The sequence below is a fragment of the Sinocyclocheilus grahami genome, unplaced genomic scaffold (assembly GCF_001515645.1).
Source record: "Sinocyclocheilus grahami isolate Dianchi unplaced genomic scaffold, SAMN03320097.WGS_v1.1 scaffold11.1, whole genome shotgun sequence".
Taxonomy (NCBI): domain Eukaryota; kingdom Metazoa; phylum Chordata; class Actinopteri; order Cypriniformes; family Cyprinidae; genus Sinocyclocheilus; species Sinocyclocheilus grahami.
The window spans coordinates 3,087,940-3,102,672 of NW_015505190.1; the positions used below are offsets into that span (position 1 = coordinate 3,087,940).

Below are 14,733 nucleotides of genomic sequence, written 5' to 3' on the forward strand. Positions count from 1 at the left end.
TGTTTTGTTTTCTTCCTATGTCTCTTTCACTCAATTTGAACCTTTCTGTATATTTTAGACTCATAATGAGTCGGTTTTTGGTTCTTTAAAAAGTGTTTCAAGTGATATTTAACCAGTTGTCTCGAACCACTCCAAGCTGAGCCTGTCTTGTCACAAACGAGGCTAATATCGCTTGACCCGGTTTCCCCTCTCCCTCCTTAAGCGTCTAGAGGCGGGGGAAGGTCACGGAGAGGGGATTCCCCGTGACGGCAAAGCAGCTGCGCTAAAAGCGTGTTTCCCTCCGCGCGTGCACCGTTTCCATGCATCGCCCCGAGGTCTCGAGCCGCGAAACATGTTCCCCACAACTACAGACCACCTGATGTACCACTGGACTTCTTGAAGTTGAGAAATGAACAAAATATAAACGTACGTTTGTATTTTTGGCAAACGCATCACAAGCTCGTTCCAAAATGGAATTATATGCTTTACTTTCAGATCTGGACCCTGATGCATGTGCTGCGCAAGTTCAGAATTATTTACAACTTCTTTGCAACAGCTTTTCATGAGCTGTGGAAGAAATAATTACCGTCTGTTACTGCTAAGTTACCTGTTGTATCGAGATTCTAAACGATATGTTGTCGGCTAAGTAACTTACTCTCGTTCAAACGGTTGTTGCTTTTAAACCACACTCGATCTACAACAACATTTAGCACAACAACCGAAACCTGTTTAGTGTCCTCGGGGCTTCCGCACTTAATACTCTCCTGCTTTTCCAGAGAGCCAAGCGAGTTAAACAACACGGTTAAAATGGAGACATCTGCGAAAAAAAAACTTCATTCTGAGCCAACGGGCGAAATTACCAGAGGCTACCGGTTCTCTACTTTCTCCCATTACAGTATGGGGATGTCATAAGGTTGTTCCCTGGTAAGAGGTAACGGGGACACGCTTCCGCTAAAAATACCTGTCTACGACTATATTTGGATTGGCTGGAACACAATCAAATGTCTAAAATAAACGGACCCGCCCCGGCGCATTGAATGAAGGATCTGCTATCTCACACCGCCGGGCCGCCCGCTGCTAAATTTAGTAACATCGCTTGCGTCAATCACGCGCCTCAGTGCGTCAAGCCCTCACCCCGCCTCCGGGAGCTGATCATTGGCCAGAATTAGAACGTGGCCAAGAAATTACGCGTCTTGTGATTGGCTATTGTTGATATTTTTTTGTACTATGGGGTACGCGAGCAACATTTAATCATTTGTTTAGTGTGCACGGCGGAAGCAAATTGAGGATTTAAATCCACCCAACTCCGCAGCCTTATCATTTTTTTTTAAATCTTTATATTATATTTTGGACTGTCATTTGGACAATAACAAAATGTTTTTCTCCTCTTCAATGTAAGCTTGCACAGCAGTCTTTATTTTAGGTAAACCTTCACAAGCGCACACGCTCATCCATAAAGTGTGTAGTAACCTTACACATTTTAATAAACGTTTATAACTACTAAATATGTTTACAGTGAGTATTTCATATAGTGAAAAAAACTATCGAGACCACACTTGTGTGTATTATGCACTTATCAATTATATTGTTTTATAATTTGGCACCTGCTAATAAAATAAAACCATTTAGAATAGTTTCATTAGCTCTGGAATAATCCTAACACGAATGACATTTATAGTCAAATTTTCCTCCAGCAAGTAGTCGACGACATAAAACTTGGCCTACCGCGCGATTTCAGACAACTTCTGGAAAAGAATCAGAAGACCAACCCTCCTCCCCCCGCTCTCTCTCTCTCTCTCTCTCTCTCTCTCCCTCCTGGCATGGACTGTACGGCTTATGTGTATACTGTACCAGCGAGGCCGGGGAGCTAGTGCTCGACGTCACCTGTCCCATGGCGTCACATTGACGTCACGCATTCCAGGCTTGCTATGTAGAAGCAGGGACGGATAAATGTGCTATTAGACTTTCTCTCGCTCAGCGCGCCACATAAACAAAGGCACATTGCGACTTACGCTCAGCGCATCCTCTCCGTTACTAACGCCGACACTCTTATAGTGGAGCTGACAGAACCACGGAGTACTTTTTTCTTCTTAGCTAAGAGGAAAATAAGTCAAAGAATATTTTTTTATGAAAAACCATCAACTTTTGCGACTTTGAAACCAACTTCCATTCAACCACTTTTTTCCGTTTTTACAAATTTCTGTTGGATATGCACAAGGAATTATTAGGGCTTTACAAACATATGTAAAGACGGAACCTCAACAGAAATCAAGTAAGTGGACATTTTAATTGATTTGAAATGTAAAAATACTGACCACATGCTTTGTCTTCGTTCTCCGTTCATATATTTCTGCATTGCATTATGTTATAAAGAACTTCTGGTCCGGACCTGTTGAATGTTCGTTCCCCACCGCGTAAAGACAAACGGGCTGTGTTGTGTGCGGCGTCTTTGTAGAAGGATGGACTGAATCCGAATTTAATTTGCGAAACGTCTAATATTCTCTCAGGTTGTCATGGCAATGGGATGCCTCTTCCTCACCCGGTGAAGCCGCTGTGAGCTCGCGCGGCGCCGGTAGAGTCTTGTAGACGGAGTGAGTGACTTAATATTGGGCGAATGTTTGTTTATTCGTTTGTAGCAGTATCTGCGTTAAGAATACTTTCAGTTATTTCGTCTATAATCACACGTTTCAGTTAGGTGACAACACAAGCTTCATTCATTCTGCCTTGAAGACACGCAAGGACCAAATGGCGAACATACACTTTAAAATACACATTTGCACAGTAATCAAATATAAATGTACACAAACATTACGTCATAATGTCGTCACAATTAACTAACTAATTACATTTTATTTTCATATTTACCACTTTCTCACTCTTGTTCTGCCAAGTGTTCTTATGAGGAGCTAAATATCTACATATCATTACTATAGCGTCAGGGAAGCAAGTGTTTCCCTGCATTCAGAAGACTTTCATTTCTGAACAGCAATACTGAGTTTATACAATGTGGTTGTGTAGCCTGTACTGGGAGTAACTGTATGGTATTTACATTCTTGATAATGAAGTGACACCTATACACCTATAAGCAACGTGCTCCTGTTATACTTTAAAAAGTATTTGCTTTCACTAGGCTATGGTTTGGTGTGAATTTGAGGTCAGCAAGAAGCAAAGCTCATGATTATTATTGACCTGCACACCTTTATGAGCGTCAATGACAAAGTCAATATTTGTAATATAGCAGCCTATTCTTTGGAAGTAGCCGTGTCAGTAGTAGCAGTGGTGACAGAACCGCCTTAAATAGGTGTATGATGCGACAGTTTATTGATCAGGTCAACCGTCCAAGCGAGTTGTTATACTAAAGTTTTATTGCAGTGCACGCGAGATCGGGTCAGTGAGTACAGAGCCGGTCTCTTTCCCTCAGGTCTCTGTCCCCGTCGGGTGTCAAATCCCGTTCTCCAAGCTAATTTACTGTACTTGTATTTTTCCATCCCTTTATCTCCACTCTCTCCCTTTCTTTGTGTGTTTGCTGGAAAGCCTCTGTCTCGCGCCCTTATTGAACGCAGAACGGAGCGCCTCTACAGCGCGTGCTTCAGTGCTCTCTCGCGGTTCTCTAGGTTACCGGGGCACAAGCGGACCGGCGGCTCCGTGCGTACACACTGAAACACGCTGTCAAAATCACACATATCCTCAGAAAGACAAACGGCTGAACAGAATCAAATCTATAGAACGCTGCCGCTTCGTTACAGCAAGTGTGTGGAGCAACAAAAAAAAAAAGCGTAATTATGAGGCCACTCACAATTCTCTTGTTGCTGGCCTGTGTTTCGTTGTCCGTATTACAGCTGCCAATTAAATCATAAATTAGTGTATGTAGTCTATACATATCCAGACCATGAAGGTTCTGGGATTTGTTTCTAGTAGTTTGAGTGTCGAGAAGCCTACCTAGTGTCGAGGGCTGGCTTTGTGTGAGCGCGCCTCTGTCAGGGAGGGGGCGCTAGTCGCTTTTAAAAACTCCTCGGTGGCACGCTTGGGTTTATTTGACAGAAGACGGGGATAGTCGGACTTCGGTGAGTGCCCAGATGAATATTGTCCGACCGTCACTGAGATTGTAATTATTATGAGCTCATGGAACCAAAAAACTGCAAGGCAATATCTTTTATTAGACTCCCAGAACTGTTCTAACACCACGCTTGAATACAGGAACAGAAGGAAAAATGAATTATTCCGTTACATTGTATTTGTAGACATGTGTGAGATTCGGAGTTATTTTTTGTGCCTAAAGAATGCATATTAGCTATTGACTTTAATGCACCTTTTCACTTGTTATTTGCTTTTCCATCGAGTGTGATACTAGACAATCTTGTGAAATGTTAAGCTGTTTCTGCTTGGGGTTTCCTTTTTGATTAATGTTGGTTTGTTTCCAAAGGCTGCGATTTGTATCGTTGTCAAAGTCTTATTTTATTATTTCTGTTAAAAAAAAAGAATCCACTACTTTTTTTTGTCCAAGTAATATTTCAATATTTGTGAATAGTAGGCTATTTAACAAGTAACATAGGCTACTCTAAACATTTCCTTATATTTAGTGGATTTTCTGACTTAATACTTAAATACAAAATACCAGTGAACGAATGTGTATGACCTTATGCATCTACTTTACTATTTGCATGCAGATGTTTAAAGGGTTAGATTTTTATATATAAAAATCTTAGTTGCTTATTTAGTGGACCCTGAATCCTCTTGTAACCTTTAACCCTTGTTTATTAGTTTGCACACTTTTATAGTAGCCTACAAATAATTAGCTAAAATATGTTTAACCTAACTAATTTACACTACCAGAAAATCCTGAGTATGTCTCTATATTATTTTGCCAGTTTCCTGTTTGTGTGTGTGTGACTTCATGTCGTTGTGAGCTAAATCATTCTGTGCTCCCGATTCCAGACACCGGTTCGGAAGAGCGCCTGCAGCCCAGGTCTGAGTCCCGGCTACCGGATACCTCACCCGCCGCGTGTGCTGAAGCAGCCCCGAACCCCAGACGCGTGCAGCCTCCACCCGAGAAACCGACCACGATTCAGCGAGCAAAAGGCCAATCAGGTACCACAAGTCTCTGTAAGAAATCTCTCTTGACTCTGAAAAGCTTTTAGACACATACTTTACGTGCATGATTGCATATTTAAACCTTTCATATTAAGCTATAATCATTTTGTCGTTTTAAGAACACCTCATTTAATAAATGCAAACCGACTGATAGATATGTCTGTTGCTTTTGATTACCACATGCCGGTAAACTTTTGCTGTTAGCTAGCTATATCATTTTGGGTTGTCTAACTTTAGAAACTTGGACATTTCAGGAAATCTCATTGACATGTTGTAAAATGTGTACCTATTCAAATGATAATAAAACTAATTTTTGGTTTGTATAATTAAAGCAACAATTTATTCATATGGCTAGAAATTTTTGATAGGTGTAGTTTTAACTAAAATGTTTCTTTTTTCTCCTGAGAGTTTTTTTGTGTGTTTGTAATTGTCCCGGAAATAAATGCAAATAACCGGAATAATAACTGATTTTTACAGGCATTGTCGTTTCTCTGTACAACACTCCTCAGCAAATTGCATTTAATTCCGTTTAAAACTTGAGTCTCGCAGATGGTGGTTTGACATTTAGCCTATATGGCAGAAAAAGCATGCATTTGTGTTCCAATTGGAACGAGTGCAATCTATATTAGGCTATAGCTCTTTCATTTTAAATTTGCATCCTACCAATAGTATCATAACATACTTTCTTCTTCATGGTCAGAGCAACCTCGTGTGCTGCTGTTAGCATACATTGTCTTTGTTGTCTTATTAGTGTTTGGAAAGTGAAAGTTTGCGCAAATGTATTTGTGCCGCCTGTGTTTCACTGATGCTTGTTAGTTTCAAGAGCAAATTCATACTGGTTAGCGTGTCATGTGCATCTATTTATTTTTTTATGTCGTTGATTTTGTTTGTTTGTTAGATCTATGGCACTCTGACAATGAACAAGCGATCACAGTTATTGGAACAGCTGCATTTTGTCCATCTAAAATGCACACCTCGAGGTTAGCAACTGTTTCATCCCTCTAAAGCGCTTTCTATAAGCCTGAGTGTGTATTTGTGTGAGGCTCTTTCTGTCTGGTGCACGCACACGCACGCACGCACACACACACACACACACTAGAGCTGTAAAGCATCGTTTCAGTATGACTTTATGTGGTCTAGATCTTTTTAATTATTTCGACTTTTTACGTTAGGTCGGCTGCGTTTTCATTTGTATTATCTGTGTCATGGTGAAATGTGGAGCTGAGGTAGAAAAACGACGTGCACTGGGGTTTGCACGTGCACAAACAAACCATAAACGGATACACACGAGATACGGAGTCAGACAGAAAGTCCAGTCCTGCTTTTTTCTATAAGGATGTGTCTAGTCTTACATAATTTGAGCTGGCCTTAAGTGTGTCAAAAAGACACCAAAACTTTGATTGGATTGCCTAAATGCCATATTTTGTGCTGTCTTCAAATTTCAAAACTACACAAAAGCAAGTTTATCAACATAGCCTATCTGTGCCTATATCGCTGGCTGACAGATTTTTACGAAGTGGTTTTTTAGTAAAAAAATTAATTAAAAAAAAGTTTTAAAAATCGTTTAAAGTTATTGCAAATTTTAAATTAGAATGACATAACCTAGTTTATAAACCAAAGAGCCAAACAAAAAGAAAGTGTATATCTCAAGTGCACGTTAGGGAGATATATGTTTGTGTGGTGTAAGATGTCAGTGGTATATGAAAGTTTGACTCACTTCTGCTCCATTCAGCACGGGACAGATCGACCTCAAACCAATTCCTTCGCCAGAATCCATGACGATGAAGGGGTCGCACTTTATCCCACCCACCCACTCACCTTGACGTAAAACTCTCCTCCGTCAAGGTGCGAATTATAAGAATATTAGGCCTACAAATGATCCAAAATAAAGTTACCTCCCAAATAAGGTTAAAACTAGACTAAAGATTGTTTCGCCAAATATGCTTTCAAACAGTATCTACAAGTTAGATGATTCGATTACACGTTAATCAGAGTGCATCGAACGTGTACGCTTGTGCGTGAGGAGGTAACCATAGCAACAGCTGCTCGATTACTGTCTGTTGCGAACGGTATAACGTTACGTGGACAAAACATAAGAAACTACTGGCAATATTTCTCAGGTTTGTTTTATGTTTATAGATTTACACATTTAAAATGTCATAAAAATCATTCTTGTTTAAAACGTCTTTAATATAGTTGATGGCTAGCTCTATGCGCTAGGGGCGCTAAAACACTAATTGAGTCGCGCGAGAACAGCCCAGCTGAAATGTGACAAATTCATTTTACTTTTACACCCCTGAAAGTCGTTTAAAAGTAGTACACTGAAATATGCACAATATAACTTTTTCTTTTCTTGTTTTTTAACTGTAAAAGATTAGCCTACTTTCTTTTGATGCCCAGTTTGGTTTACAGGTTCATACAAATTTAAAATTAGGCTACATGGAGAAAATATAGCAACATGAACTTGTATCACTAGAGTTAATAAAGTAAGTTGGACAACAAGGAAGTTTACTGTTGTTTTTAAATAAAAGTAAGCAAAACTTCAATCAATTCTGAAAGGAAAGTTGAATTGGGGAAAACAATGTTTGCTTAAGGTAAGCCCCCATCTGCTCATGTGCATTATCATATGAATCCACTGTTGTGATTGAAATGTCTACTGACATTAAACTCACTGTTATCCATGATGCTGTAGCCTATGCCACAATATGCGTTTGTATGCATAGCCAGCGATGTGCGTAGGAAACGGAACGCTCGCGCACCGGTCCGAGTCATCACAGGTAAAGAGGCGTTCATAATTTATAAGTCTCTTGATTTTACTAAACATACATGACGTGTTGGAGGCACAAGGATTACGAAATCACCACACGACAGCGTCAATCCGATGTCGGGTCTGTGTACACTTCCCCACCTAGGGAAAATAAGCAAACAAAGGACACGCACACACATCTACTCACGGACTCAGGTAGCTCTGCACAGATGCACTTAAACAGCTGTGCAAGACGCACAGTTGTAGGTTATATAACTCTGGGCGTGCGCGCTGGCAATATGGTTTTCCTGGAGCGCAGAGCTGGCTCAAGATACAGACTACTACGAATAACAAGGGAGTTCCTCGTGGCTTTTAATACGATAACATTTTTATTTCAACAGGTGCATGGCGCACATTAAATGAATAGAGTTAAAACCATCATGAATATTTATGTAAAAGCGTTTTGGTTAAAAATTGTAGGCGTTGTTTTGAATATAAGTGACTAAACTCATCTTTCTCTGTGCATGTTTACATGCATATTTATAATTATTAAATAAGAACTGATGATGGATAATCAAAGAATGATTTGTGAGTCAAGCGTAGGTATGTGTGCTAGATTGGTTGGTCGGTGTTTGCTCACAAGAGTGGCATGGAATTCAAATCCAGAAAGAAAACTAAAACTGTTTAATCATTTAGACCCAGAAATTATAATTCTGTCATCATTTACTCACTCTCATAGGAATTTCTTTCTTCAGTAGAGATGTCTGCCTCACTCACTTTCATTGTATGTTAAAAAAATGATGCACTAAACTAACTTTGTAATAATAACTTTGAGTAGGCCTAAATGATGACAGAATTTGCTTTAATTTAATTCAGATTCAGATGAGAATCCAAACCAGGAATTAGGCCTGCATTTTTGATTTATTTATTAAATTTTTTGCATGTGTGCCCACCAGCTCACGGCTTAACCCATGTTTCCAGGTGAATGGTTTATCTACTAACTTGGTACTAACAAAAAAAGTACTAAAATGCCATGGTTGACATCACATCCTCTGTACACCTGAAGGCAAAATCCAGCCAAAAGGCAATATGATAAGTCTCTCTCGTTTTCCTCTCCCTCTCTCCCCATCTCTATAGACATGCCCTGCGTTCAGGCCCAGTACGGCCCTGCACCTCATGGGTCCAGCTACTCCGCCCAGTCCTTTGGTTACCATGGTGACTACAGTCCTGACCTCATGGCCACAGACTACTCGAAGTGTGAGCTCAGTGGGGGGGAGATCTCGGCGGCGGCTGCCACCACATCCCTACCCAGTTTTAATGTGTTCGTGGAGGGCGGCTTTGAGCCGAAACCCTCCTGTCTGTATCAACTCCCTCCTCAACGCCCTATCATCAAGAAGGAGGAGGAGTCTTACCCACCCATGGCACCATCTGACGAAGCAATAGCTGGGAGCTCCATGTACTTTAAGCAGTCGCCCCCTTCGACGCCCCCCACGCCGCTTCACTCCGGCCCACCCAGCAGCTCTTTCTTGTGGGATGAACACAGTCTTCCCCCTGTGCACCAGCCCTGCCTGATTGAAGGCCCATTGAAGAGCCCTCGCTTCCCTCATTTCTACGAGCAGACGGCCCCACCCTCCACCAGCGGCTACGATACTGCCATCGGCCTTCCGCTGCGCCTTGAACGCTCTCCTTCCTCATCCTCTTCGTCTTCACATGTGCCACCCAGCCTGGACACGCACACACACTCACATGTGCACTCCCATACACACTCACACATGTACCCCCTGAACATGGGTAAGCCGGGGGGCCTGGCGTTCCGCTCTCTGGGCATGGGCCCGTGCCCGCCGCTTCTGGGAGAGAGTCTGCCATCGCCGCCCAGTCGCACCAGCTCCGGAGAGGGTACCTGTGCTGTGTGTGGAGACAATGCGGCCTGTCAGCACTACGGTGTGCGCACCTGTGAGGGCTGCAAAGGCTTCTTTAAGGTAAGAATTCAGCATCCCAGAAGCACCTTTGCTTTCTTATAATAACTCCTGATCAGATCGAATACAAACACACCCCAGTTCCATCACTGTCACTACTATTTACATGAGTGTGCCATTGCAAATGCATAATCCTTATTGACACACACTCTCACTGAAATAATCATACAAGAATTTCTGTTTAATGTAAATAGGAGGATCATACGCAAGGAGCTTTTACTTAATATCTTAAACTATAAGATTCCACTGCACACTAACTGACGCACATGTACTTGGGCCTTTAAAGAAGTAGTTCACCAAAAAAAAAAAAGAATATTCTCATCATGTTGTCACAAACCTGTAAGACTTTCTAAATATTTGAATGTTTTTTTTGTCCACACAATAACGTTTAGTAGGGTCCGATGTTGTTTTAGACCAGTGGTTCTAAGATATTTTCTATATTTCTGCTGTAATTATGACAAAGCTGCTTGTTTTTAATCTTATTAACAGCAGTTGAAAGTATTGATAAATTACTTTAACCAAGATTCTTTTTTTTAAACTGAGTGTTCAGTTTGCATCCCTATTTCATCTGATTTTAATTAGACTTCGATTATTTTAATATATAAATAATAATGTATTGATTTAAATACTTTTAAGTCATCCTGCAATCACTTTGGACGTTTATTGAAGTCCCCAGTCGGCCTCTGCCCCTGGTTAAGAACCACTGTTTTAGACCACATTGACTTTCACTGTATGAACAAAAAGTGTTCCATATCTTCTTTGGTTGAACTATCGCTTTAAAACACAGCACAATAAACTGAACTACTGAAAGAACTAAACATGCTGAGGTTAACTAAAACTGACTGGAAGTGCTCGCTGGAGGTAGTCTCTCATTTGGATTTCCCTTAATGTTTTACATGTATCATACTATTGCAAATGATTGTAGTATTGTAGAAGCTGATGTGGGAGTTTGCCGCTTGTGTTGATTCATATGTGTTCTTCAGTGTGTGCTTAATTTGAATAGCATGTCTCATTGTGCATCTGAGTGTGTCTGTCATTAAATGGAGTGTAAGAGGATTGTACTTGCTCTTTATTGTACAGTGTGTCAGTCAATGTTTTTTTGTTTTTTTTGGTCTCATGTAGCAGTGTGGCCAGGGTAGTGTTTGTTAATTGTGTATTCATTAGTGGTCATTTGTTTTGTTCTTGGTTTGAAAGCAGCTCTTGGCTGAAGAGCCTCACGCTGCTCTACACCGATCGCACCTCATTCTCTGAGTGTGAGGCTCAGGGTTAACCAACCATTGTAACGCACTCTGCAGGCGTTTGAACCAAGGTTAAAGCCCACCGTGTGAATAGCAATTCTTGAGTGAGTTGTGTGTGTTTTTGTTATTCATTTGAAGAGGGGGTTGGGATACAGTCCATATGACCATTTGAGGCTGTACAGAAAATAATTTGTTCACAAAAACTGAAAGAATGTTTAGTTTCAGTTTCAGAGGTGCAACTGTGACAGGTTTGCTCAGCCTTTTCATGAAAGTATTGGCTTGTGTGTACTGAGTGTGAATGTGTGTGTGCGCGTCTTTGAGTGCTCTCACAAATCGTCTGAGCGGCGGTTGCCACGGCGTCTGTGAGGGTCGTTTCCCTCGGTGACCAGTGAGAGGTGTGACAGCGGCGCACACTTAAAATACAGCAGCTTGGAGCTGTAGCCATAAACGCGCACACACACAGACACAGACTGAGGAGAGTCTGTAGCGTATAAAGATTTAATTTAACACTTACAAAGAATTTAACATATATATGGCATTTATTTTACATTTTGGAATATATGTCAATTTGAATTTGCTCAGGTTAATATTACAGAAACTGCAAGAAGACTTAAAATATGCGGAGACTGTGCTGAAAGACTGACAATGAAAGTGAAGGAGTGAGAGTGGCAGAGCTGAAATAATTGGAAATGGCCTGTGGTCTGGTGCAGAAATAAATTATGCCTCTATTCAATTAGTTTCACAATTAGTTTTTATTTAGCAATTAATAAAAGCAGGGGTTGGTAAGCCTGAGGCTTTGTAGCCATTACTGCAATGCTGGCACACATGCACACACACAAATGACATCCACAAACACTGACATATGCACACTGGCAAGTCTTAGACGATCAGCATACTTATTTTTATGCATACACACACTCGTACTCACCCCAACTCACAAAACACACTCACCAATTAATTATCTCAGGCAACTCATTAACTCACAATATAAATATTAGCAGGTGAATTTTAATGCAAGATGGTGTATTGTGTGGCAGTGTATATCCTTTGTCAGACCGCTAACACTCTTTTTACAATTTCTAATAAATGTTTTTATACAATAGGGTTTATTGTAATATTTATGCACATCGATTCTTAGTACATTTGTTTTTAAAATAATTTTTTAATGGAGTTCACGTGCATGCATTTATCCAGCAAAATTATTCTGATTTTCCCTCCAGCTTTAGTATTATGTTCATTAACAGGCACTAAATCATTTCACTTATGGTTCTGTTTTACATCTGAATACAAACCGCTGTGCTGTTTCACAATGAAAAATAGTAAATAACTGGCCAATTTCAGCACAAAAAAAACTATTCTCTGTCTTGCTCATTCGCTCACACCGCTTATTTTCACACCATTTATTTGGTTTGTAATAATTTGCTCTGTGACTCATAACATGCTCCGAATGAGAATATTTATTCTGAATATTTACCTAATAGAGGGTCAAGACAGGCTCGCTCACTCATAAAACCTTCACATTCGACCCACTCCACTGGAATAATAGTTTAACAGCTCTTAACTGAATTCAAACTCATCTCCAGCACTTTCCTTTAGCTTACTTTGATTAAATCAGTTGCCTGCATCATGGCATTTACAGAGTGTTGAATAATAAACACACTAAAATGTGTTTCATTCACAGACATAGCTGTCTTATAATACAGTCTAAGTGCGCAATACACACAGACACACACACTTAACCAATTAATGGGGACCCAGTTCCACCTCTTCTATTGAACAGCCATACACACACGTCTAATTACACACCCAGAGGAGAGGGCGAGAGAAGATAGTCTGATCATCTCTGATTAGGGGAGGAGAGGATGAGGAGAGGGGGATATAGGTTCCCTAAGGGGTCTGAATGTGCGACAGGGCCATTAGCACATGTTACATGTCATGAATCCACAACTGCTTGTCTTTACCGACCCTACGGACCCTGCTGTGCACTGGACCGCAACTCTGTGTGTGTGTGTGTGTGTGTGTGTGTGTATTTGTATATTTGTGTGCTTGCATGAGAGAATTATGGTAGTTAGACAATAATAGTAGGTTTTAGTTTTTGTCATACACTCTTAAAAATAAAGGTTCTTTATTGGCATCAATAGTTCAATGAAGAACCTTTAACATCCATGGAACCTTTTTAAATGTACAAAAGGTTCTTTATAGTGAAAAAGGGTTCTTCTGATTATTAAAATTTTCTTCACATTAAATAGTTATTCTATGGCATTGCTGTAAAAATCCATTCGGAACCTTTATTTTTAAGAGTGTTGTGTTTGATTTTCAGGCTTTTTGCCATTTGTTTGAGGGCAGAAATTGATAGACATATTCATAAAAGTTACAAATATAACCTAAGATGCTCTTTTTCGTTTTAAGAAAAGTCGGGAACCTGTTGCAACCGTGACAGTTTTGTACTGTGACATCGTTTAGAGCATAAATAAATACAAATACACATGCACGTACATACACAGAAACTGTTCCAGTCACTTAATGACCGTCATATGTACAGCTGTTTATCTTATTTTATGGACATCACGAGATGTCTATTCATCTAGCGAACTCCTGCAGCAATAAAACCTTTTTTTTTGGGACTGTACAATGACTGTGGCCAACAGACAGAATCTGTCACAGTCTGAACCAGCTATAAAGTAGCATATAGAACGAAGTTGCACTCGGATAACTTGTGCATGTGGTGCAGGGGGAAACGGCGAGGTGGGTGCATTTTTTTTCCGACTAAGCCCAGGGTGTTTTCGAGATGATGTGCTCCACAGGTTGTATTTTAATCAAGTCATACTGAATCAGTGTGAATGTAGCTGTAACTGAGTAGACTCCCCTAGCTAACAAGTGCATTTGTGTGCCCACTGGGAGATTAGTCCACTCTACCGCGGCTGCTGTGGTAGTTTTATGTTCAATTTAAGTGAAATATGAGAAACCGTGCAAATCACATGGATAGCATGTGTGTGGGTGGGTGTTTTAACTTCACCTGATGGTAAAATTCCAGCTTCCTGGGAAACGCAGGTGGTTTGATTGATTTTTATTTTCACCTGTTGGAAACAGCTGTGTGTATTATGATTTTTCTCTTTATAGTTTTATTGAAAGTGTTTTAATACAAACCAAAAATGAAAGTTAGATAAACTAAAAAAAAAGACAAAAAAGGGGGGATTTTAGAATACCATTAGCTACTAGCCACTTGACATACAAAAGCAGCGTTAAACTTTAAAAATATGTATGAAAGATAATGATAAAGTCATACCTAGTAACTAGCATGCTATCACTATCACAACGATAACGATCACTATTTTTTTTAATTAATTTTAACAACTGGCAGCTTTCCTAATTGAATAACTGCACAATGAAACCAACATTGTTGCTGTACGTTTTAGTTGCTATTAAATTGACCGCAGTTGTAGCTTGTTAAAGCATTGTTTTTCTTTGTTTTGGATATTACCTTAATCACAGAATTTCTCACGCAAGTGCTTAATCTTCTGACTTACCGTTAGCACGTGCATTTGATGTCTGAACCTTAGCGTTGTCAACGAAGTATTTTCCCTCTTTTCTATGGTTTTTAACGGCGCGAGTACTCGCAGATCGTTTTTATTTCATTTTAATAAGGTCAGCAATAATCGCGCATATCCAGCCGTGGAGAAAACAACTCCGGGGGGGGGGGGGT

At 40.2% G+C, this 14,733-nt stretch overlaps 1 protein-coding gene across 3 annotated transcripts in view; it reads left to right on the top strand.

The window, feature by feature from the left end:
- Positions 1-274: 274 nt before the first annotated feature.
- Positions 275-14,733, top strand: part of LOC107596005 (probable nuclear hormone receptor HR38) — a 26,173-nt gene continuing 11,714 nt past the window's right edge. Inside the window, exons 1-4 of one of the 3 annotated variants that reach the window (XM_016286621.1) lie at positions 275-405; positions 4,915-5,067; positions 5,969-6,050; positions 8,954-9,795. In XM_016286621.1, the coding sequence (XP_016142107.1) occupies positions 5,987-6,050; positions 8,954-9,795 (906 nt within the window). In that variant the 5' untranslated portion in view covers positions 275-405; positions 4,915-5,067; positions 5,969-5,986. Of the gene's footprint in view, positions 406-4,914; positions 5,068-5,968; positions 6,051-7,972; positions 8,033-8,953; positions 9,796-14,733 lie in introns of those variants that run through there. The other 2 variants (XM_016286609.1, XM_016286613.1) reach the window with 2 other exon arrangements.